Raw genomic sequence first — 24,122 nt, 5'->3', positions numbered from 1 at the left:
TATTCTCCTTGGCTCAAATATAGAGTTGGTGCTTGTCTTTGATAATTATAACCTATTGGGTGAAGGCTATTTCTGTGATCCTATCCTCCAGATATATCATGTATGGGTAGGAGAGATAAGCCAGAATGACACAGCAATTTGAAACTACTATTTAAAAAGAATTAATGGTAACGTTCTCATTTTGTTTCCTCTAGAACACAAGCCAACGTTCCCAAATATTCTGAAGAAGGGATACTTAGAAATTAGAAGAGACAATGACAGTTACTGGCAAACCTGTTACGCTGAGCTCTCGCCATACAAACTGTACCTGTATTGTTTGGACAGCAGTGGCAACCAGACTCTTCCCACCGTGTATCCACTCATGCATTTTCAGAGAGTCACTGTTACTGGCTGCATTGAAACCAAGGTGGTGAACACTGTCCTGTCAGACAACTCACAGCTACAGCTGAAGGCAGAGTCCTCGTGGGAGGCTTTGGACTGGGGACAGAAACTCTGGGAAGTGGTGCGTGCTTCTGTGCCTGCTTTCACAAGACAGCAGGAGAAACTGGAGAACGTGCCCAAGCCTGACAATAACAGTGACCTTTCTCAAACCAATGGATTGTTAGAGAAGCCTATGGAGCTCTTCCTGTCCATGAATTTGACTGAAAACACTAAAGAGTACCAAAATATTCTCAAATCAGGGACTCTTTATAGGTTAACTGTCCAGAATAACTGGAAGGCATTTACTTTTGTCTTGAACAGGTCTTATCTCATGGCATTCCAACCGGGAAGGCTTGATGAAGATCCTCTGCTGAGCTACAATGTCGATGTGTGCCTGTCGGTCCAGACAGATACTCAGGATGGCTGTGACTCATGCTTTCAGGTCATTTTTCCTCAAGATGTCCTCCGCCTGCGTGCAGAGACCCATCAGAGGGCCCAGGAGTGGATGGAGGCACTGAGAACAGCAGCCAATGCTACTAGAAGTTTAACTCAGAACCAGCAGGTCACACTTAGGAGCAAACCTGGAGATTGGCCCTTTGGAAATGATCTTAGAAAGACCAAACGCCAGTCTGTGACCACCAGCTTCCTGAGCATCCTGACCACGCTGTCTCTAGAAAGAGGGCTCACAGTTCAGAGCTTCAAGTGTGCAGGTAAGCAACCAGACTGCAGCATCTTCACCCACTCCCCTTCTGCAGGAAATCACTTGGGAGAGCATGTAGGTGTTTTGGCAGTACACAGCCATTCCCTGCCTCTCATTATGGCTGTAGACACTTTGGTGTGTTAGCCTTTCTTTGCTTTCTGTAAAATGTGGAGAAGAGCCTATGGCATATTCAGGGATTCACCTGCATTTGATGAGCAGTGCTGAAATGTTAGATCCTGCACATACAACACTACAGGAGCCAGGGCTGCTTTACAGAGTGACTGAGCTGTTTTCTTGATTCAGGGTGCTGGAAAAAGGTGGTCCAGACTTGAAGCGATTTGAATTCTGGATAGAATACAACTTTCCAACTTCAAGCACTTTTGTTTCCTTTTATTACTGTGTCTCCTCCAAGTCATTTTGGGAACACAGTTTCAGCTCTGGGCCTTCTGGGGAGACTCCTCAAAGCATGTGTGCCTCCATTAAACACACTCATTTGGCAACATGTTCTAGTACTGAGGTTCAGGCATGAGCTCATCTGCTCAGTTCTTCCCTTGAGGCAGGGGTGAAAACATGACCTTAAGACTCTACATCTAATTGTAAATCTCAGTTCATTTGACTGCTGACTCTAGTCCTAGGCAAGAGCATGATTTTATCCAGCTTGGGAATGAAGTGAAAATAGAGGGGACCTGTGTGAATGCAGTTCATTGTCCTTTTACTTTAGCAAGGCACCTCTGTGGAGCAAATCTGGGAACTTTGTGCATAAATTGTACTCTGTGGCTTGCTTTGGTTATACTCACTTAGAAATTGTCAGCTGTATCAGGAACAGCTTTTCTGGAGGGTTTTTCCTCTTTTGTTAAGGGAGCTGTGAGGGTCATGCCTCCTCCTCACTCTGCTCTGGGTTTGGGGATCTGTCTGATTCTTCTGTTGCTCTGGAACCGCACGTGGGTCTGGGAAGGGGTCTGTGCAGGCCAGGACCTGCTGGCTGGTCTGATTCATTTCCAGGGGAGAGTTGAGCCCCAGAAGTACTGAGCTGCCCTCAAAAGTGGCTGTGGGTGCAGCTGGGTTTGTCCCTTTCTGGTAGTCACCTGCAGGTGGTGTTCCTGCTCACCTCTCCACAGTGCACAGCACCCACCTGGTAGCCAGAGCATCGTGAAGGTTGGCCTCGCTGCTGTTAATGATTTTGTCACAATATCGGGGATTCTGTCTGAATTCAGTTCTGTTCTTGGACACAAACTCTTTGTGTGACTTCATGCCAGTTTTTTCTGGGAATAATTTTGTGCCAAGCCACTGCTGAAACTGAACATGCCTGGGTCCTATAACTCTGATTACCTGAACACTGTTGGAGACTGGTCATGTCTTACCTTTAAGGATAGTTGTGAGAGTGAAAACTGCAAGGATACTCTGAGAACGGGTCAAATAAGTATCCCCAAGATAGATCCGGATCCAGCCCAGCGTGTTACCCAGCTGACGGCTTGTGAAACTCAAGAAGTCAGCAGAATTAACAGCTTCATTTTAAGATAATGTCCCATACAACATTGAAACTTCATTTCTTTCTCCTCATTCCTTTTAATTCAGTGCTCAGTAGAGGAAAATTTTGTAATTTCGCTTCATCCTCTGACTGAGGTCTGGGAGAGTTTCAAGTGAGCATTTCCAGTGACCTCCTCAAAAATGGAATCAGGACCTGGGATGGAACAAAATCCATGTGTCCAGTGTGAAATAGGTTTTAGTCTTATGTTATGAAGTATGGGAGCAGACTTCTGTCCCAAACACGGCACGATTCATCTGCTCTCACTCATGTATTCCCCACAGAAATAAGGTGCTCTGACCATGTCAGGGTTGCATGGAGTCTTTTCCGGATACATGAGGCATTCTCAGTGCTCCTGTGGTCTTCTTTTAGTCCGCAAAACTGAACAAACGCTCTTGTGCAGAGAAATGTGAGTTGTGGAGAGTCTGTGAGAAGCTGGCTACTGGGGTTCCCTGTACCTGAGGATGGGAACAAAGAACACTTACCGCAGGAGTGGACCCTTTGCCATCTGCCTGAGACGCTTAGAGATGGTCTTTTGAGAGCTGGCTGGAACTTCTAGCTGTTACCACAGAGCAAAGAGATCAATAATTGTAGTTACAACTGGGAGAAACAGGGGAAACTTGTCTGGCTCAGAAAAGTTTGTGCTGAGGAGACTTCAGGGGCACACCAGCAAGCTGAGGCTCTCTCCGCGTACCTTGCTCCCTGCAGGCGGTTTGCGCTGTTTCCCGGCGTGGGCTGCTGTTTAACCTAAGGGGCCTGCTGTTGGTAATTACAGCTTGCAGGCATTGAGAGCTGTTTTCCCCAGGGCTGCTGGGAGGGGTAAGCTTGGAAAAGGACGGGGAGGGGGGAGGAAGAAAAGTTTTGCTGTGAATTCTTCAGCCATTTAGTGCAAATTCCTGTAATTACCGTCTTTTGTGTCCTGTCCCAATGGCACATAATACAGCAGAAGCCTTTCCTAATTGAGACCTTACAGGAGGTACAAATCCCTCCTTTGTTCGGCCTGACAAATTAGTGCCAGAAAGTGGCAAGGTCCGAGTGGGAATCAAAGGCAAGCAACACAAAGATGGAACTTAAGGCTACAGTAATAACCCTCTCTAGTCCTGCAGGGGTGGGAGGGAAGGAAAAGTAATGACCAATGAAAAATGAAGGGGTTTTTTGTTATAAATTCCCTTGACGTGACAGCACCTCAGGGCTGCTTTATTTATTTAGGAAAAGTGATTAAATAGTAATACAACAGGGCAGACCATTGTCTCTAGAGCTACCCCCCTCCCTACAGACTCCTGCTGCCTTGGCTAATTGATTGACAATGAACCTCTGATAAAGAAGTTTGTTGGGAGGACCTGATGGGGACAGGGTTGGGTGGTTTTTTTCTTTAATTTTCTCTTTGCAGTCTTTGGGGTTCCCCTCCCCGATTTTTTTTTTCCCCGTTTGAAATCCCCCTTTCTTTTTCTCCCTCAGTAAAAGCTTTTCAAGGGGCTGCTCCCAGACAAACAGCTGACACTGACAGGCAGGTAGCGAAGAACGGGAATGTCTGTGCCTCTCTATTGACAAGTTTATCTCGGAGTGTCTGACTAGCACTTTTCAACTCGTGATATAAGCCAAGGCGGTGGTGTCAGATGTAGTCATGGGGCAGAGGGGACAAACTGTTGATACACTGGAGTCAGAAGGGCAACTTGAAAAAAGTTTTCTTTTGCTTGATCAGTAGATGCAAAAGCTTGTCCCCACATTTCGAACTCTGTCTTACTGCAGAGGGCAGGACATTATTTCTCGTAGTTTCCAAAAACGAACTAATAGACCACTGATTAACAGTGGAGAGGCATTGTTTTATAAACCCTTGTACCTTTGCTCCCATTATTTATATTTTTGGCTTAGAACACAAATACATTTTGGAACATGGAGTTAACTGGAAACTGCACTGGAATGGTAGCCTCTTCTGTCCTTTGCATCTTCATGTAACTGGAGGTGTGATCTTGCCCTGTTGCTGGGGAATAGCAATGTTCCTGTGGGAAGTGTTTGGGGCTCTGAGCAACAGTAGCATTTGTGAGCTTTGATCAGCTCAGGTGGGATTTTGGCAGGACCTAACCCTTGCCTTCAAATGGGTATGAAGTGAAAGTTGGTTGCAAGTCCAAGCTGGTAAATATCAGGTTTTATGATTTGTTCTTTTAATATGTAGGATATCAGAGGCACGTATCATGTTAGGAAGGTCCGTTGGGGGCGTGTTGTTATATTTTATGTATTTATTTCTGGAAATATTTATGTATTTATTTCTATTTATTTATTTATTATTTGGGGATTTAAGATAAATCCCCAAACTGTTCATATTACAAACTTGAGATGAGGTGACTTCCATCAATGCATGTTTTTGGCAAGTGCAGCATCTTGTAGACGGCAGTAGGTGGTTGTGAGTACTCCAGGGGCTGTCCTGTCTTGTTCTTAGGGAAACTGTCCTGGAGGTCTATAAGGAGCAAATGTCCCCAGCTGCCCTTCATTATTGCTATTACCTTGGCATGTGCCTTCTCATTTCCATAGATGGGGAGGACATATGGCCTCTGCCCTTGCCTCCTGTTTCTGCATAGCTCCTGTTCTTTTGATGTCTCTCTTCCTTTTCACCTTTTATTTATTTTTTTTTTCTCCCTGTCCTTTATTAAAACAAACATTTTTTTCAGTGAAGTCAGTTGTGTCTGCCAGGAGCTCTTGTTGCTTAGACTGCAAGTCCTAATGGATGTGGGAGTTTCTGCCTTCTGCAAAACATGCTCTACACCCTTTTGTTTGTCTGTGTGGCTTTCCTTGCTCCTCTTCTGGGCTGCATTCTGTCTTTTCCTCCCTGTGTTCTCCATGTCTCCTCACTTGCCAAAAGGATAAATACTGCTATTACAGCTCCACTGACTTGGCTGGCTGAGCTGAACACTAGGTGCAGAGAAGCCAAGGTTAGTAAATGGCCTATTTCCTGAGCTAGTAGCCCTGTCAAATTGAGCAGCAGGTGGAAAGCTGTTGGCTTTCAAGGAGTCATTCTGCCTCTAGTGCTGTGATCATATGTGTAGATGGGGGACAGTCCAGTGCAACATGCCCAGCTCCTGCAGCCTCTGCTGTAGCTCACCCCACGGTCTGAAATCAGCCCCTACTGTGGTAAAAGTAAAGCTCCCATTTCCCCCCCACCCCCAATGAAAAGAAAGTATTTTCCTAATGTCTTGCAAGCCAGTAAGTGTGATTTTTTTTTTTTTTTTTTTTTTTAAAGGGAGGGGGGAAGAATTAGCCAGGTGCGATGTTGACTTTGTTCAGCTTGTCAAAAAGCCATATAGTTGAAACTTCTCAAATCCAGATAGTTGAAAAGCATGGGTGCTCCTTCCTTTAGTTTAGCAAATACTTTGTGAACTGTCATCACACCCAGCACCTATTTGTAGCATGTCACTGAAATAAAAATACTAGGGGACAAATTTTAGCAAATGTAGCACAGTAGCACAATAATAAAATACCAGAAGGTCATTTGGAAAGTTGTTAGCACTCTTGTCACAGTTTTAGTCCCAAATAACAATTGTCCTCACCTGTCCAGGGCTTTTAGGATTGTGTGTTCTATGTGCTGTATATATTTTGTGCTCGGTTTCATATCAATTGATCTCTTTGTTCCAATACTTCAGCAGCTTTTTGCCTGCTCTTTATTTGAGACTATGTAAAAACCCCTCAGAATATGTTTTGCACTGCAAAGGTTGTGAAGTATCTTCACTTTAGACTATCGTCTTTCAGTCTTGTATGTGACTTTCAGGCCCTGTTTCTATTGATTGAAAAGTAAAACTTCCACCGCTGACAGTGGTACTTCTAAACTCTTATTCTTTGTTAGCCAAAACCAGCTGAGCAAAAAACCACTGCCCATGGCCAAATTAGTATTTGGAAAATATACCATGTCTAAACAAGGCCACAGACTAGTGGAGAGGAGTGGGGGGAAGGTTTCCAGGCAAAGGTGACTTGAATTTCTGTAGCAAGGAGTACTTAATTTACAGCGGACCTATATGTTTCAAAACACAAGGTTGCTGGTCCACCATGCTTTGGCGTGTGACAGCTCTTGTTTGGGGAAAGATCAAAAGATACTGCATGGTATGTCCATTACTTGCTTGAGTTGATTAAACTTGTTATCAGTGATCAATTATGAGCACAGAAGCCATTTAATCTTCAGTGGTAAGGTGAGCGAGCTCTTCAGTTTTAAGATGTCTTGACTAGGGGATATGTAGTGAAAACTATTAGCTTTGTCTCAGCTGGTAGAAATGGGGTCGTTCACCTTCCTGGGGTCTGGCTGGCACCTTTGCAGAGCGGGATTTTGCCCTTCATAGGATTTGGTTTGGAGTTGGCCTGCTGCCACCCAGAAGGGCAGTTTAGCTGAGTACTTAGCCAGTTCGGTGCCTGTCCTTCACCCTGATGTGCACTTTGCAGTCCTCAGCTGGTGTTTTACTGGCTTTGCCTCAGCCCTGCAGGCGGAACAGCTGATACATACATCTTGGCTGATGAAATCTACATATTCTTCCTGACAGATTTAAAGCCCGGGCTGCCTGTATGGGGATGGGTAAGCCCATCACTCTAATCTGCCTCGGCGAACAACTCTGTAGGTTTTCAGTATGTTCTTTTTTTTTTTTAATCACACATAGAATACTTGTGCTTATTTCTTTTACTGTTGTGAACTCAGTTCTGCTGTATGTGAGCTCTACTCTCAGCTTAGGCTCTGTGTTTGTCCTTGGCTATGCCTTATATCTTCCTGACTTGTGGGTGCTAGGTATTAGTTCCACTGCCCCCAAAGAACTCTTGGTTGCTTGGGGTGGGTTGTTGGTTTTTTTTTTTGTCCATTTATTGTGTGAAGCCAGTCTTGATTAATCTTTTGGCATAAAGCTCAAAGAAGAGAATGCCAAAAACAGGGAGTCTAAATGTCCAAGTCTCACCTTTGTTAGGATGGAAGAAGCTACATCTGGACAAAAGGAAGTGTTCTCAGACCTGAAAATTCCAACACTCCCACCCCCACCCAGTTCTTCTCTGGAGAACCCAGAGGTTCCCCATGAATTGTGTTACAAGAGACAGCTTTATTTATTGGGCTAGCATATTTTAAATCAAAACCAGCCCACAAAGCCAGCTTTTGCTAATAAAGGCCTTGCCTTCACAAGAAGGCACAGGCAGGGCATATCTGCTCAACACTTTTTTTGCAGTTGCAATTTATACCAGGCTTCTGAACTGGTTTGGGGCTTGACTGTTAATTTAGTTTCCTAAGAAAACAAAGCTTATGTTATAATGCTGTTTGCTCACAGTTTTACCCCTGCCTGTAAAATTTGAATCTACTTGACTGTTTTAACTAAATTTGACAGAGGGGAAGAGGTAGCAAAGATGTGGGAATATTAGAGGTTTCACAGAAGCTGGTGTCATAGGGAGCACCTCTTAATGCTGCTCTGTAAAATAAACCTGTGATGTGCATTGTGTGTTTGCTCAGCATCAGAGCATCCACGTGGGTGTGCAGCCTTGAGGGACAAATAGAGGAGAAAAATGGCTGCTTTAGGTCTACTACTGCAAAACCGGGACATTTGTGTGTGTGTTGGCAGGGCTTCCCTCCCCTTCTGTCACATGCCAAAGCATTGTATTAATTAGTAAAACTATTACATGTGGATCGGATCAGGGGGAATGTAAAAAGTTACAGAGCAAACCACAGGCCAACTGGTGGGAAGGTTTCGGGTTCTGAGTCTGGCCTTCTGCCATGTGAATAGACTGATACATACCTGTGCTATGGAAATCCGAATGGTGCGTCTGCCCAAGGCAGTGCTGTGGTAGTGATGTGCGACTGAGAAGAAACTCAGCCAAATAGCTTTGGCAAAAAATATGTAACTGCTCTTAGTGCACAGTTGTTCCTTATGTTAAAAGGAGATACAAAACCAGCTGTGTATTCAAAGAGAAATAGGGCTGATTATTTCCTAGGTATGTTAAAAGTTGCTTTATCACATGAATGGAACTTAGCAAACTAGGTAGCCTTCAGTGTAAGTAAATGAGTGAGCAGTGCAGGGCTAAATGGTCTTCAGACTGACTGTGGAGCAGAAATAAAAACTGGGTTAAGTACAGACTCTTTTTGCTAATTGACCTGGCCACAGCTGAGGACGCTCGCACCAGTACTTGTTCTGATCACACAAATGGCTGGCCTGCTCTTTGCTCCATTCTCTTGTCTACCTTCTCAGTATATAAAACCAGGCGTGAGTTTAATCAGCTGTAAGAATGGGAATACCATTATTAATTATGCTCAAATTATCTCCTTACTCCTAGCTGGCAGCCTTCAAGTGCTGGCCCAGAGAGTGTGTTCAGCTCCCATCGCTGACTAAAGAGCTGGTGAATTACTGAATCTTGCCAGTAAGTCATTCCATGGGAGTTCCCATTCCCTCCTGTCAGGCAGCACTTCAGAGTCTCAGCAAAGCACCAGATATTACAGAGGATAATTCTATATGGGCATGGGGGAAAGAATAGCGAATTGGCTTGAGGTATATGGTATTCTTCCTCAGCACTGTTGTCCTGAGAATGGGGAGAAAGGATTTGAAAGGATGCACTAGGAAGATGCAAACTGGCCATGCATTAAAGGATTCACAAATCATAACTGTGTATGAAGCATGTCTTTAGCTGTTTGTAATTCCATCAGAGTAAGTTCTGTGGGAAGAGTGGCATCTCGGCCCCTCTCAGTGTTTGGTACTAAAGGTAAAAGAACCCATATTTTTGTGAAATTCAAGTGGGGAAATACAAGCAAATAAAAAGCTACTTTGCAAAAATGTAGTTTTATTGCAGCCATTAGATACACAGCTAATATTTTCTGGTCCTGATTTATTGATGAAATTTTTTCTTGACTTATATATGCAAAGTGTGAGCTTACAGTTTGACATTTATGTTTTTTCAGTGTTACATTTGCAGGTTTAACTACTATTAGTGTTATTGCAAAGGCAGAATATAGCTGTGTAATCTGCAGCATGCTTGTATGCTATCTTCTACAAAGGATAAGTATAATACAAACATGCAGAATGTTGCATATACACCTGTATGTGCTATCACCTGGCTTGTTTCCACCAATGATTTTTTTTTCTTGACTCTTCATCTTCTTGGAGAGGGTCACAGCTCTGCATGTTCAGCACGACTGACGTAAAGGGTGTTGTTTATTTCACCTACTCCTAGCAGTCTAAATATTGGATGTCTATGCTAATCCAGTCCTCACTGATTGGATGAAAGCCTAGGTGCCTAGAGGATGATTCATCTCATCTGCACTGGGGAGATGGTCTGTGACAGTGTGCCTGTGAGACATCACTAGTAGGATGGGATGGGCCACTCTTTTGGAGTGGCCTGTCTCCCCACCCCTTCAAATGGCACTAACAGAGATGGGAAGGCTGTTAATTTAGGGCTCAGTCCTGAGCTCCAGCTAGTAGTCAGGGTTTCTATTGACTCGGAATGGTTGGTCTATCCTTTGGAGTCTATTTAAAAAAAAAAATTGAGTCTGGGAGTTGGGGGCTAGTGAACTCTTCCCTATTTCTGGAGAAGCTGATCTAGATTATAATTAAAGTGGGATTTGTACATAGCTGAGATAAGTAATGTGGGATTTATATGTTCCTTAGATAATTATAACTGGATAGGATCAAACCCACATGGCTTCATGAGGGAAAATTTTCTGCCCTTAATCTGTTAAGGCTTTGTTGTTTGGTGTGTTTTTGTGTTTGTTTTTTTTTTTTTTAAGTCCATAAGAAGCACACAAAAAAGTAGGCAAGGTGAGTAAAGAGTCAAACTTTGGAGGTTTATGAGTTTGGATTATTCCGTTAGAAAGATAATTGCTTTGGAAAAAAAGCAATACTGGGAAAAGGACAAAGTGTGACGCAAATTCAAACCTGGGTAGACATATGGGGGAACTGAGCTGGATTGTTAGTGTGTTTTCCTCGTGAGTTTGAGTTTTCCCGTGGTGGAGTGAATTGGAATAGACGCACAGAAACACAAGGCCAGCAACTGAAGTAATTCTCACCTTCTCTTTCTGTTTGTGCTGAGCAGCTGGAGCAATGTTGTATGTCTGATCTAACACTCTGAAAATTTGTTGCTGTGCTGCTGCTTCTTAGTCTGTTTTATGGCTTTATCAAGCTGAAAGCCTTTTGAAGTCTGTGGGTCATTTTCTTTTCTTTGTATTGTATGTTGTTTTTAAATGAATTAGCTTCTAAGATAATCTGTCACAGATTTAATTATGGTGTACAATCATGAGGGAGTTGCTTATTCCTGATACTGAGCAAGGAACTTTATTGAATAAGGAAACCAGTTGAGTACTTAATTCTAGTTTGGTCTTCTACTTCATCGGTTTCACTGTGGAGCTCCTCCAATCTTTTCTTTGCTAAAAGATGAAAGAAGGAGGTATCTGGATAAAAAGAATAATAATGTGCATCTTCCTTGACCGTAAGAGCATGCAACACCCTGAAAGTGGTGGAATTGGTGTTTTCCATACTTCGCAGAAGAGGAATTGTATTCAGGTGTCTTGGATTCTTCCTCCATGCTGTCCTCACCACCACTTTAAGGAGAGAGACTTCTTGTAACTTTTTAACCTCATCTTTCTGTACTTCTTTCCTCACAAAGTCTTAGCACTTGGAGATGAGCCTCTTGGTGTTGACACTCCTTGTCTGCTCAAAGATGTGTTGAGAGAGGTTCATCTGTGCCCACCAGCACTTTCTTGCTGCTAGTTTTTCTAACCCCTCTTTTCTTTGCTTGGTTCCAAGGCTGTTGTGTTATATTTTCTGTGATGAAAGGTTTGGGATTATTCCTTCCCTCACTTTGCTAACAGCATACCTACAGCTACACTTCTTCCCTCTGTAGCTTGCTCTATAACATCCTTTAGATAGGGATGATTTGGGGTAATAGTAAATACCACAGTATTCTTGCTCTAGGCTCGGGGTTTGCTACACCTTTGTATGGATGTTATATGGATAATATTCTGTGTGAGCATTAGGAATAGGTGAGAGAGGCTTGGTGAAAGTTGTGCTGCTTTTTTTCCCTCCGTCCTGTGGAAGGTGCTTTCTCTAGCTATAGGCAAGTAAGTGTTTTCTCTACAAAGATGAAATGGTCCTTTCCCTCACCCCAAACTGAGTTGTGTTATCGATCTCTGAAGTAGTCAGCTACATCTGACTGTCTTGCTGGAAGGGGTGCTCAAGAGTTTAAAGCCAGGAAACCAGTACTACCTTTGCTTTTGGTAAGCATGATGGCAAGTTTATGTACCTGAACCTGAATGTCCAGGTACAGGGTTTCCAAGGGCTTTAAGCCACAAGCTATTTCTTCCTCCTCTTCTTTATCACTCACTCTTGCTCTGTTTTTTGTTTTTTTTCCTTCTTAAAAAAACAAAGCAGCATAAGTGGTCTATGCCACAGAAATATGTTTGTCACACTACATCACTTTGAACTGCATAACATCAAAGAAAATCAGTGCTTTGATAACTTGATTTGAAAGGATTGTAGAAATAGCCATCATTATGAATCACAACAGATAGGAATGGAAAGGATGATGATTTTCAAACAGCAGAGCTTGTAAGGTAAGGGAAAATGTAAGGTAGGTGCCAGTGCCACATTCTCATCTAAAATACCCCAACCTTACAATTGTTAAGAAGCTTTGCAGAATATGATTTACTTGAGGATATGAAGAGGAGTGAGAAATACTCTGTGTAAAAATGTGTTTCTTAGGAGCAAAGAAACAAACATGGGCTCAGAGAAGGGCTGGAATAGGGAAGAAAACAATGCATGCTGCTTGGGTAGGAACTTCTTCCACTTTCTTCTTTTTATAAAACCACCCTTCCTGAAGGGAAGAGCATCCAAGATTGCTTGCTGAGACCCTCCTCACCCCGGAGACCTTCAGTTTTATGGACTGGACAGAGGGAGGAGGAGGGAAGCCCCTCCCTGGACTTATGCACTTTGTTATTTCTCTCCTGAAAAAACGCTGTGGACTGCAATGAGTTTCTGGCTCTAGGATGTTGCAAGAAATTAGGCCTTAAAATGGTGACTTCTCAACAGCAAACATTTTACCTTAGGATGATGGCAGTTCAAATTGGAGTTTAGCTTATTCTTGCCTTTAGTCCAACAGGTAGGAGCTAGGGCACTAAGACAGACTAGCAGCCTGTGGAGTGGCAGGGAATGCACAGTGGCTGTTGGATGAAATCAGTGTGTCCTGTCCCATCCCCATCCTCCAGATGAGTAGGTGTTGGCTAGTGGGGAATGTTTCAGTGGCATTGAGTTAGGAGACTTCAGTCTCACTCAGACACAGCTTTACTACTAGTACTTCATCAGCTGCTCCAAACATACTGAGCTAGAAAATACTACATGTCATTTATCAGTCTGTTTCACCCGGTGTAAGGCGATGGCTGTATGTAATGAATGCTAAAGTTGGAGCCAGTTGAGGTATAAAGATAGATGCTTTAGTGCTTTTCAGTGATAGGAAATTTAGAGGCAACTAGAGAGGAGAAAGATTCAGACCCTTCACTTCTTTTAGCAAGGCTGGCACAGAAGAACATCCTGTACTGAGGTTTTGCTAAATCCTCTCTGAGGCTTGTTCCCATGTAGCTTGGGAAAGGGGAATATTCTCTTTTGTACATTCCTCCATCTTGCTCCCTGGACAGAAGTGGGCATGCTTCTCCATTTCCTTTACAGAGCAGCAAGATTTATCTCTGTTATGCTTTTAAAAACATGGGCTCCATAGCAACAGTGTGAGTACCTTCTGCAAGCATCTTCCAGGGCTACTAGTCATACAAATATGATGAACAGGACTGGTATTTCATGTCTCATCAGCTGCTCAAAACCATCACCTTTATCTATGAATGTGTTTTAAAAATTGAAAGAATAGTTTTATATGTACTACAGAACACTGATACTGAGCTTGTTACCAGGCATGCCTGCTGACTTCATCTGTCCCAGCATAGTGGAGCAGGACTGCATGGAAACTTTTTAAACTGACTAATCAGGAAACTACTTTTTTTTTTAAAAAAAGAACAGGCAATGAGAGATGGGAAAATGCATGCTTTGCATTGATGGAAATATGAAGTTGTTGGCTTCTAAGTTCTGATCCTGAGGCACAATCATAGGTCATATTTTTGTAACATATTGCTGAATTACTTGAATTGACTTTACCCTTATAAAAGGCATAGCTGCATTCTTTCTGCCCTAAAAATACTGCTTTGCAACAAGTTCTACTAATATTTACCATACAAAAATTATTTCTACAATGATGATAATTTATAGTCGTAATGTTTGGGTTTTCTGTTTGATTATTAGCTAAAATGAGATTGCATTTTTGGATTACGTATGTTGAGTTGTACCACTTAAGATACATGTTTATACTTATGCTCTGATCTTACAGATGGTAAAGAAGGAGGCACTAACATAAGTATCTCTTTGATCAACTGACCTGTTTGTATATTTGCCTTTTTCAAGAAACTGCATATCCTCTCTTGGGGGGAAAAAAAAAAAAAGGAAGGGGGGAGAGAGAGATGGAGACAGGACATGTGCCATGCTGATTTACTTGATAGTGTGCATTGCAGAGAATCAATGGCCAAATGGCTCTGGAGTGTAGAAGAGGAGGAAGTGAACTAATTGTGTTGGTCAGGTTATTCTAATTATTTTGATTAGAGCAGAGGGGACATGGCAGCATCAGCTACTAGGGAGGAGGAGGAGGAGTTTGATTTATGCCTAAAAGTAGTTGAGCTGCAATCTCTCCTCAAATCAGGGTAACTTCTGCTGGGGACAAAAGATGCCTTTCGTGGGAGAGGTTACATAATTACACTAAATAAAATCAGTTATACTGACAAAAGCAGTCAGTTAATTAACTTCTGCCTGGAAAACTTTGTTTAACCAGTACTTTTGCTGTAAAAGCAATGTAAAAGGATTCTGCTAATCAGCTTTACTAACCAGCCCAGCAGAGACAATCTGAGCATATATAGCACATGCTGGAGTGGGGCTCTGGTGCTAATTGTGTCTGTAGCTGTAAATGTCATATGGGGACACTAGCACTTGAAGGAAAAGCAGAAATACTGTCATGTGTGCTGTGTCAAAGAGGTGTTAATAACGACCACAAACACCTCATTATATCTTATCCAAACATTTTTAGCCTTGCATCCTAAGCAGGTTGTTTAATGTGAGTGTGCTGCCTGTCTTCAACCCTCCACTCTAATATTATTTGTACCTGTTGGCTCATTTCAGCCACAGTTGAAAGACTGAGGTGTCAGATACATTGAGTTTTTATATGTTTTGTGAAAACAGGTGGTCAGATGAAGGAGCGCTTTGCATTAGTTCTTTCCAACTAAAGCAGCAGCTTTTGACTACATTGTTTTACCACAGGGACTCCACACAAGAGGGCATGGGAAGAGGCAAGGGATCCAGCTGTGAAAAAAGTATCAGACAGACCTCAGACCTTGTAAGACACAGGATAATCCAATCGTAAGGGAAGAAAAAAAACACGCAGGAAACTGAGCTGTCACCACTGCTAGTCAAGGAGTACTCATTCTCAATGTGACTGCTGCTAACAGTTATTATTCATGGTTGACTGTGGTTTGCCTTGGCTGTGCTAATTCTGTGGCCAAATCCTACCTGCCAAGTCAGCATCCCTTCTGGCTGTCAGCAGGAGCTGGCTTGAGCTCCTCCAGGCAACCAACAGTGGCCCGTTCTGTTATGGGGAAAATGGGAGCTGTCTGGAGCGAGCACACAGTACTCCTGTGGCCTGGCGTTTTCTGTCTAGGCTTCAGATTGTGATTTTTCAGAGGGCCACAGCTTTTACATGCCCAAGTCTCAAAGTTGGTCTCCTGCCTTTGTTTCTTCAGAAGTGCTAAATATCCTTTGACTGTTCTCTGAACTCTCTGTCATAGATGCCCAAGTTAGTATATGCTTGTTCAGTTTATTCCCCTGTTTTTAGGGAATGAGAAATGGCTTATTGGTAAAATAAACAAAATTTTAAAAGGGTCTCAGGTGGGGGAATTATTTTTTCTTACTGCATCCTGAGTGTGTACCACTGTCATGATATACAAACCCAGACTTTTCCCCTCTCTCTTCTCCAGGCTGTCAGCGCTCCATAGGCTTGTCCAATGGGAAAGCCAAGGTGTGCAGCTACAGTGGATGGTATTACTGCAGCACCTGCCATGTGGACGACACCTTCTTCATCCCTGCACGGCTGGTTCATAACTGGGACACTTCCAAATACAAGGTAATCTCCCTGCAGGTTGGCTTGCTAGCAAGTGAACTGAATTGCTCTTTGGATAGAAACGCAGACATTGCAGTAGGTTGAAGGCTATAGGCATTGATTGCTAATACTGTCATCTTTGTCCCTCTTGCCAGAATGAGCCATGCTCTCTCACAAGACAGATATTTTCATCACAATTTCCTTAGCCAGGTGTAAGGTGTTCTGCCACAGAAGCAGCCATGCTGCTCTTTCTTGGTGGCATCTTTTCCATCATTACTTACCTGACTGTTCAAGAGACAGGGAGGGATAGAACACTGAAAGCTTTCTTTTAGCCCTAGTCTTTGCAGTTATTGAGCCCTTGAGGAGTACCTGTTTCATGGGCACTAGGGACTATGGACTGGCACTGCTTGGTGACGGATGCTGAATTGTGGAAATGCTGGGAAATTGGCTGGCATACCCAAACATGGTGTTTGCAAGGCCCAGTATGTCCTGTCTCTTGGCACAAATGCTTCAAGGACACTAAAAGGACATTTTTCTAGTACCAGACAGCTGAATGCACCATGAAGACAAAACTCTGTGTTGTTCACTTGCCACACAAAGCAGCTTTTCTTAAACTTAAGTAATCTGCTATTTGCTGCTGTCTTGGTGGCTGGTTGCTAGATAGGGACAACTGATTACATGCCTCAAAGCATTATGCAGTAAACATGGTAGCAATGTTGTTTTGCCATCTTGGGGAGCATATGGTGAAAGAATAACAAACTCATAAGGAATCCAGACCATGCTAGAGCTTCAGACCTAGCAGCCACTGTTAGGAGAGGCTGTTTGATGTTTTGTCTCTGCGAATATTATTATTATGGGCTATTTGAAAAGGAAAAAAATAACCAGTAAATGCCCTATTAGAGGAAAAGCAGCTCTCTTGAAGAAAATTTGTCAGACGGGCAGATTATTAAAAGATAGCCAGAGCCTGCCATCAGGAAAATGATAGTCTTGAGCCATGAAATACAAGATTCTTCAGAGTTGCAAAGCATCTACGTGTGGAGGCAAAAACCCCTCCCTTTCCTAGAAACTAGGAATAAATATTTCAGAGTTTGTTCTTTGCATGCTTTTACCAAGGACTAAACTTGCTAGCCCATGGTAGTATAGGTAGCCATCATACGGGGCAAGTGTATGGTAAGGGAAAAAGACCTCATATCAAGCTGTGAGTGATACTGCCAAGAAAATAAACTGTTTTATTTTCTAAACCTGCAGGGTAAAAACTATGCTCAGTGCTCTGATTCCTGTGGTCTCAGTATAGGCAGCTGAGGCACAAAAGGAAATGGGACTTCTAATCTTAAGCATTCATTGAAAAACTTAATCTACTGTCTTCGCACTATAATAGTGAGAAGTTACCAGTCTGCACTTTTTGTAGATAGGCAGAACAGCTGCGAGGTGGCTTAGGAGCACAAGCAAATTCTTTGCAGATACTTTACCAGTCTGTGCCAAAGTGCTCAGAGAGGTGGAGTTAAGAAAGGAACACTGTCCCTTAGGTAGGAAAACACTACAGCATCCCCAACTGTTAGAGCAGAAACTAAGGCAGGGAGGGAAGGTGAAGAGGACATCATATGTCACAGTGGCAGTGTGACAACTGAGCTGAGATCACTGGTTGGATCTCCCCAACTCCATCCCACCCATATATGGCATTAAATTAATAAGTAGTTCGTGTTATGTTGTGAAGTCTTTGGTGTTTTCCCCTTCTGTTCAATTCTGCATACATGTGTTTTTATTTCTTTTCCTGCTGTACCTCCATGGGAACTAAGCAGTATTTTTCTGAGGTAAAGGACACATTTCGTCCACTTTTACATCTGTATCTCCTTTTTCCATTCAGAGATGAGGTCTGATGTGTTTTTCTTCTGTATGGTTTAGACTATGACAGGTCTAAAAGCATCTTAGTGCTGGCTGTCGCACTTAATATTTATAATTGTTAGTGTATTGATTAAATGTGCTGATTTGGCAAAGATGGATATCTTGTCCCACTTCCTTAAGGTGATCTCTGTAGTAATAATTTTCTTTGGGCTCATTTTTGAAGGAAGATCACTTAATTTGTCAGCATTTCACCTCCCATAATTAGCCAGTGTACCCACACAAAGCTGTGCAGCAACATCACAAAATGAAGTTAAGTAACAGAGCTTCACCTAAATGCACAGCCCTGCCCCTCACAGGTAGCGCAGCAGTGCCTGAAAGGGGAGCTTCTGTGGTGTGTGACTTGCTCCTGTCCAGGCTCATAGCATATCCCAGAGAGAAAATAAGTATGTACCACATTGGATGGTCAGAACTGAAACAGGGCTTCAGTCTTCAAAAGCTTCTGTGCTTCACGCAGTCTGAAGTGTGCCTGTCAGTCCACCAAATGGAAGGAAAGTGAATGAAGAGTTTGAAAACCTGCACTCCTTCTTACTGCCACCTTTTCCCTGTGTCTGCAGAGGTTTCTGGCACCTGTCCTATCTGTGTCTGGCAAAGCAAGGACCAATAGGTACTCTAGGACACGAGTTTTTATGGTGACACAGTGTAATTGGGCATGTTTCTCTTCTATGTTTCATGGACTCCTGGTCATCAGAGCAGCAGCTGTAAACTGTTGCATCAACTAAGTAAGTTTTGCAAATGCAGAGGTTCTTGTCTGCTTTTGGCCAGACAGGTCATGAGAAAACAGAAGCAGTAATAATCTGTAGAGTTGTGTCTTCCCATACCCAAGATCTTGAAAAACAACAATGCATTTAACACCTGAAGGCATATGGCTAGGAAAAGAAAAATCCTCTTGACTGCAGTAAAAGCTCTTTGAAAGGGCTTGGCAGTTGGGCATGTTTCTTCTGTCATAACCAAAGCAGCAGTTCAGTCCCCAGGGTCACTTTTTCCCCGTCTCCCTACTGTTTTCATAATTGTGTTTTTCATGTGTTTGTGTGAAGGGAAAAGAAAAGAGGCAACCTGGTGAACATCCGTTCTTCCTTTTACTTAAGCCAACTGCTTTCCCAATTTGCACGCAAAAACCAGTGAGTATTGCAGTTTGGTTCAGGTGGCTTCCAGCCTGCGCAAAATGCCAGACAAACACAACAGGAAATGAATTCCCGGTGCCAGAAAGCTTCAAGGCAAGCTGACTTCTGGTAAACTGAATTCTGAACTGTAAGTTTGCAGCCTCTAGAAAAGAAAGGTCTGGAAATGTTAGCATGTATCCTTGTATGACATTTGAAGCTAAAACCCTGTTGCACTATCTTCTCACTCTGCCTGGCTTATTTAATAGGATTGTCTAGTCTGCCTAGTAGAATTGGAGGACTGTGAGTACGCTAGTACATGTACGAGAATATTGCCTGTTAGCAAGCTGAATTATTATGACTGCCTGACCCTTCCCGTTACAAGACTGCATTTCAGCTTCTTGTAACTTTGCTATGGTTGGCAATGTGACTTAATGTTTTAAATGACCTGCGTGCCTGTGTCAGGCATGCAGAGTGAACCGACACACCTACCTGTCAGGCAGTGATGCTGGGCAAATCTATTTTTCCTGCAATCAGCACCCCACAGGTACACTGTATTGGCAAGAAGAGAGAAAGGTTTGCTTTGTTCCTCTTTCTTCAAAGGCTGCATTCAGACCATGCAGCACCAGAGCTGCTGCAAAGTAATACTTTGTCATCATAGTGCACATGTACTGAGAGTCATTCAGGTGACCTCAGTTCTGGCATTTTTGTGTTCCTGTGCTCCTCTAAGGTTGTAGCCTCAGGAGGGTTGCCCCATACAGGGTTACAAGTGTGCACAGGCGTGGGGGTAGTACTTAAACAGTGATTACCCTGTGGTTCCTGAGACAGCAGGGCAGGTGGATGAGGAGCCCATCACTTCAGCAGAGGTTTAAAGCAAAGAAGTAAGACTATAAAGAACACTGGGCACCAGGTCCTCCTGGTGGGAGGTGCTAGTTGCTGTACCAAGCATTCATGTGCCTCCTAGAGAATCACTGAATATGTAGCTTAATTTGCCCATTGGTGGAAGAATAATATTTACTATAGATATAGTAGTTGTCAGGGGATGGCTGAGATATTACAGCTAAATAGTTTAACGACTGTAAAAGCAGGTTGTTTAACCGCAGTCTCTTGTGCACTGCAGTTGGCATGTCTCATAAAACATCAACATTGCTAGTATTAGAAAACTTGACATATTTGGGGTTTGTAGAGTTTTGTTCTACAAAACCCAAGTTGCCTGTGCTGCTCCTTACACAGCATGTTATTTGCTTCCATTCAGACAGCACAATTCCTTCTATGTGCATTATTTAAAAAAAAAAAAAGGGATGTTTAATACAAATAGGTGAGGTATTTAATACAGCTTCAGGGCCTGGGAAGCTAGTGGAGTTATTGTCTATCTGTGTAGTTATTGGTGGGAAGACTAGCTTTGGCATTATTTCTAGTATTTTTATTATGCATTATGAAAAGGCTACACCTGGGGCTTTTTCTGTAAGTAGCTAGTGACTCCTGTAGCTAGTAACTTGTGCTGGTTTTGGAAGCGGTGCTATTTATAAGGATGTATATTGCTTTTACCTACTTCGTACCTTACAGCACCAGAAGGGTAATAACATCCTAAATCTCAAGAGGTGTGCCCTTTCTCCTTTTGTTAGCCTAATTCATCCCTTCCTCAACTCAGTGTATACACTGATTTAAAGGTCCAGGAGGACTAACTGAATTGTGGAAGGAATAGTATTTCTGTAGCACAGTTTCCAAGTGATCTGCAGCTCATTTTAGATAATCCCATCTTCTATTTTCCAGCTGTGATGAAATGGAGAAATAAGGAATGAGAGGGAATTTGGCCTTCTCACCTCAGAAACAGGAGTATCTTTTCTAGTGGGAACAAAAGTCCCATTAATTTATCAAGATTACAGTAGCTCTTTGCAGGTGGAGGTGACCAGAGCACTATCATGAAAAAGGAATAAGAAAAATTTCTTACAGGTGAAACATTGGGAGCAGTACCAGTAAAATTCAACTTTATTTATCTGTGTTTAAAATAAACCACAACTACTTGATAGATATGCTTCTGATTATTTTCTTTTTACATAATTTTAACCATACTGGCTGAGCACAAAACAAATGGGAGTAGTACTTTACACTGGAGTTCTATACCCTGGGATAGTACAATGTGATTGGACTTGCAGTGTGTGTGTTTCCTTTTCTAATGTTGTGCTTTGGCACTTACCTAATCACTTGCTTCTTGCCAAAAAGAAAATCGTGAACAAACAGAAAAGTATTAATGGGGAAGAAACTTGGTCATCAGTTTTTAGACTTGAAAAACATCTCGTAAGCTATGTTACCCTACAGTGAAAACATGCGTGGCCACAAATATTGCTGTACTTTGGGTAAGCAAGCAATTATCTCATACACTCAACTTTGATGGGCTTGATGAAGTTTGACTTGGCTATAAGCAGAGACAGTTGGATCTCTCTCCGCTCTGTCTTCATCTGTAATTGGTAACAGAGTAAGTATTCAGATGCAGAGAATAGCTGACAGATCACAGAGGGGAAGATCTGCTTAAAAAGAGTTGGGAGGAAAGCCTAGCTAAACAGATTGTTTTATTTTTCAGGTATCAAAGCAAGCCAAAGAGTTCCTGGAATATGTTTATGAGGAGCCCCTGATTGATATCCAGCAGGAAAATCCCATGTTGTACAAGCATGTTGAACCTTTGGCAACTGTTGTCCGTCTGAGACAGCAGCTAAAATCTCTCCGAGCCTATTTGTTCAGCTGCAGAGCAGCAGTGGCTGAAGATCTGCGTAGAAGGTATGAACCACAAACATATACAGCACATGGATTTAGTTTCCTTGTCATGTTGCTTTTCTCTTCCACCCCGCTCCACTCCCAGTCTAGTTCTCAAGGTATTATCTGTTTAGAAAGATGTGCTTGTATCTGACTTCCCGGGCAGCTGGGTTATCTACTGCCAAAGAAAATGGTTTTATAGGGTCTGGATATCTGAAGTTGTTCTTGACAACTGTTAGCCCAGGGGTCACACATTTTGGTGAGCATCTTTTACTCCTTGTTGAGTTTCTTGGCTGTGCGCTTTTTCAGTCAGGTGTGGTACCTCATGCTCCCCGCCATGGCATCGTAGCATGGTAGCCACTGTTGAGACCTTTGAAATGCCTCACAGTGTGGAAAAGCTTGAGAGGCCAAACACCTGTCCAGCACTTCTCTCTTCTGTGATATGATCTTGCACAAAGGCAGAGGCCAGATGTAGAACCCTGGCATATGACCCAGCATATAATTTATGTGACACCAGAGCAGTTACGATCTTCCACAGCCACTATCTTTTCCATCCATAACATGGCTGTGCTGAGTGTTTTGTTTATTGGAAAACACATGATCACAGCACAGCAGGTGTTTCATATTAAGTTTTCTGTGGTGGAAACAGTAGTTTTATAAAAAGTGAACTTTGGTTTAGAAGTGCTGTATCTTAGTCCATTCGGCTGCTGCAGCATTTTCTAACAAGCTAAAAATAAAAAATCTGCTTAAAACCATCACGTCACAGTTGTGACCCTAAAAAAGCCAAGTTACTTTTGTCGTGGATCTCCAAAAGAGATGGGGAGACGTCTCTGCCCATGCCATACTGTGAGGTGAGCAGCTCCAGGCACATGCAGCTGACCTGGTGGTAAATGCATCTGTAAGCATTTGCATACCCTAAGTTTATAAGACAAGATCACAAATAGGAAATCCACTGCTTTTAAATTATGAGGTGCCAAAGGGCAGGAAAGCAGATGACATAATTGACTGTATTTTGAGTATGGTGTTCTAGGGATGGGAGACCCGAAATCTCTGGAAGGGAGAGGAGGTTGCACTAGTGACTTTAGCCCAAGTAACGAGCGAGGCAGTCTGCTATTCAGTACATAACCAATGACATTGCTTTGATGAACAACAACTAAGAGAAGGATCTCTAGCAACAGGTTTCTGGAGAGCACTACTGAGTTCTTGTGTCAGACCCACTGTGTGTTAATATGTGTTTGTGTCTTACTGCTCAATTCCTATTATTTGATAGGGCAGCTTATAGTATTTTAAAAATTAGGATGATTTTTCTTTTATTGTCGAGGATGGTATTATCTTGCAGAGCTGTTTGCTATTCAGCTATAATAACTTTCCTATGCCATCCTCTTCAGCTGCAATAAAACTATAAGGAGAATAAGATTTGTGAAGGCTGCTGTTCAGAAAAAGTGGCAGAAAAGAAATTATGCTTTCTGATTAATGCTGAAGAAAAGAATGCCCTGATTAAAATAGACAGGAGGAGGCACGAGACTGAATGGACTTGGGTAAGAGAGTGAAAGAAGAGAGATCAAAGGAGGCCTAAGCAGAGAAATCAATGGACTAGAGACAAAGGGATGAGGGAAAGCCAGGAGAAGGAGGAGATTCAAAGGGGGAAGGGGTCTCAGGAAATTAAGAGTTAATGATGAAACCAGGACAAAGAGGGAGCCCAAAAACCTACCTCCAAAAAGGGGAAATGGCAAGTGCCGAAGAAATTGAGAGAAGAGAGAATGGATGAAAATTAGCACAGAAATGTTTGCATGGTCTTTTCTTGGGGAAGGGAGGAAAAAGAAGAAACTCTCTGTATCAAAACGAAACACCCAGAGTGGCAGAAGAGGAAACTGGGAAATACTCCAAATGCTCACATTTCCTGTCTAAGGGTTCCTTCACACTGTTTCCAATTAAAGCTCTCTGTGGTGGAGAGTAGGACCCTGGCCCAAGAAGGTTTGCGTTTGTACTGGGGAAGCATCTCCAGTTTGGTAGGACTTGTTAAAAGTGCTGTAAAAGCCAGTGGAGGAATGTACAAAACACACCTTAGAGTCTGGCTCCTTCTTGGTCTGTGAAGTCTCTGTTGGGGTGGGTTTGGTGCTCAGTTGGTCCCTCAGATCTCCCCTAAGAGGTTTGCAGAGATGGAAAGGAAGAAGAGTTCTTTTCCCTGAAGGAGTTATTCCCTGCTCAGAACTGGTCCCAATGGCTTTCTTTTCTGCATGTAGCATCACAGAGTGCAGACATTCACTATCAATGTGATGGCTTTATAGAGCACAGCTGAAAAGTAAATGAAGAAAATATGTGATTTAAATTTCCCTTGGCTCATCACATGAGCAAGTTGCAAGAAAAGGAGGAGTTTAAACAATACAGTGAGACAGCATTCCTAAATTCAGTACTGTTTCCTTGTTAGAAATGAAAGGCTGGGGGAGAGATTCCAGTTATCTGCCCTGCTCTAAAAACATTCTTTTTCTGTTTGGTCTTTACCTTAGTATGTGAATGACTATTAATCATGAGAAAGCGAATATAGCATCTTGAAGAC

At 42.7% G+C, this 24,122-nt stretch overlaps 1 protein-coding gene across 1 annotated transcript in view; it reads left to right on the top strand.

Annotated features, from left to right (window-relative positions):
- The window catches only part of PLEKHM3 (pleckstrin homology domain containing M3), a 90,589-nt gene that overhangs the window by 22,378 nt on the left and 44,089 nt on the right, over nucleotides 1-24,122 (top strand). Inside the window, exons 4-6 of the mRNA XM_064451845.1 lie at nucleotides 195-1,130; nucleotides 15,694-15,839; nucleotides 21,396-21,589. Coding sequence (XP_064307915.1) covers nucleotides 195-1,130; nucleotides 15,694-15,839; nucleotides 21,396-21,589 — 1,276 coding nt within the window. The remainder of the gene's footprint in view (nucleotides 1-194; nucleotides 1,131-15,693; nucleotides 15,840-21,395; nucleotides 21,590-24,122) is intronic.

This window comes from Phalacrocorax carbo, chromosome 5 (genome assembly GCF_963921805.1).
Source record: "Phalacrocorax carbo chromosome 5, bPhaCar2.1, whole genome shotgun sequence".
Taxonomy (NCBI): domain Eukaryota; kingdom Metazoa; phylum Chordata; class Aves; order Suliformes; family Phalacrocoracidae; genus Phalacrocorax; species Phalacrocorax carbo.
This window is presented reverse-complemented; position numbering and strand designations above follow the sequence as displayed.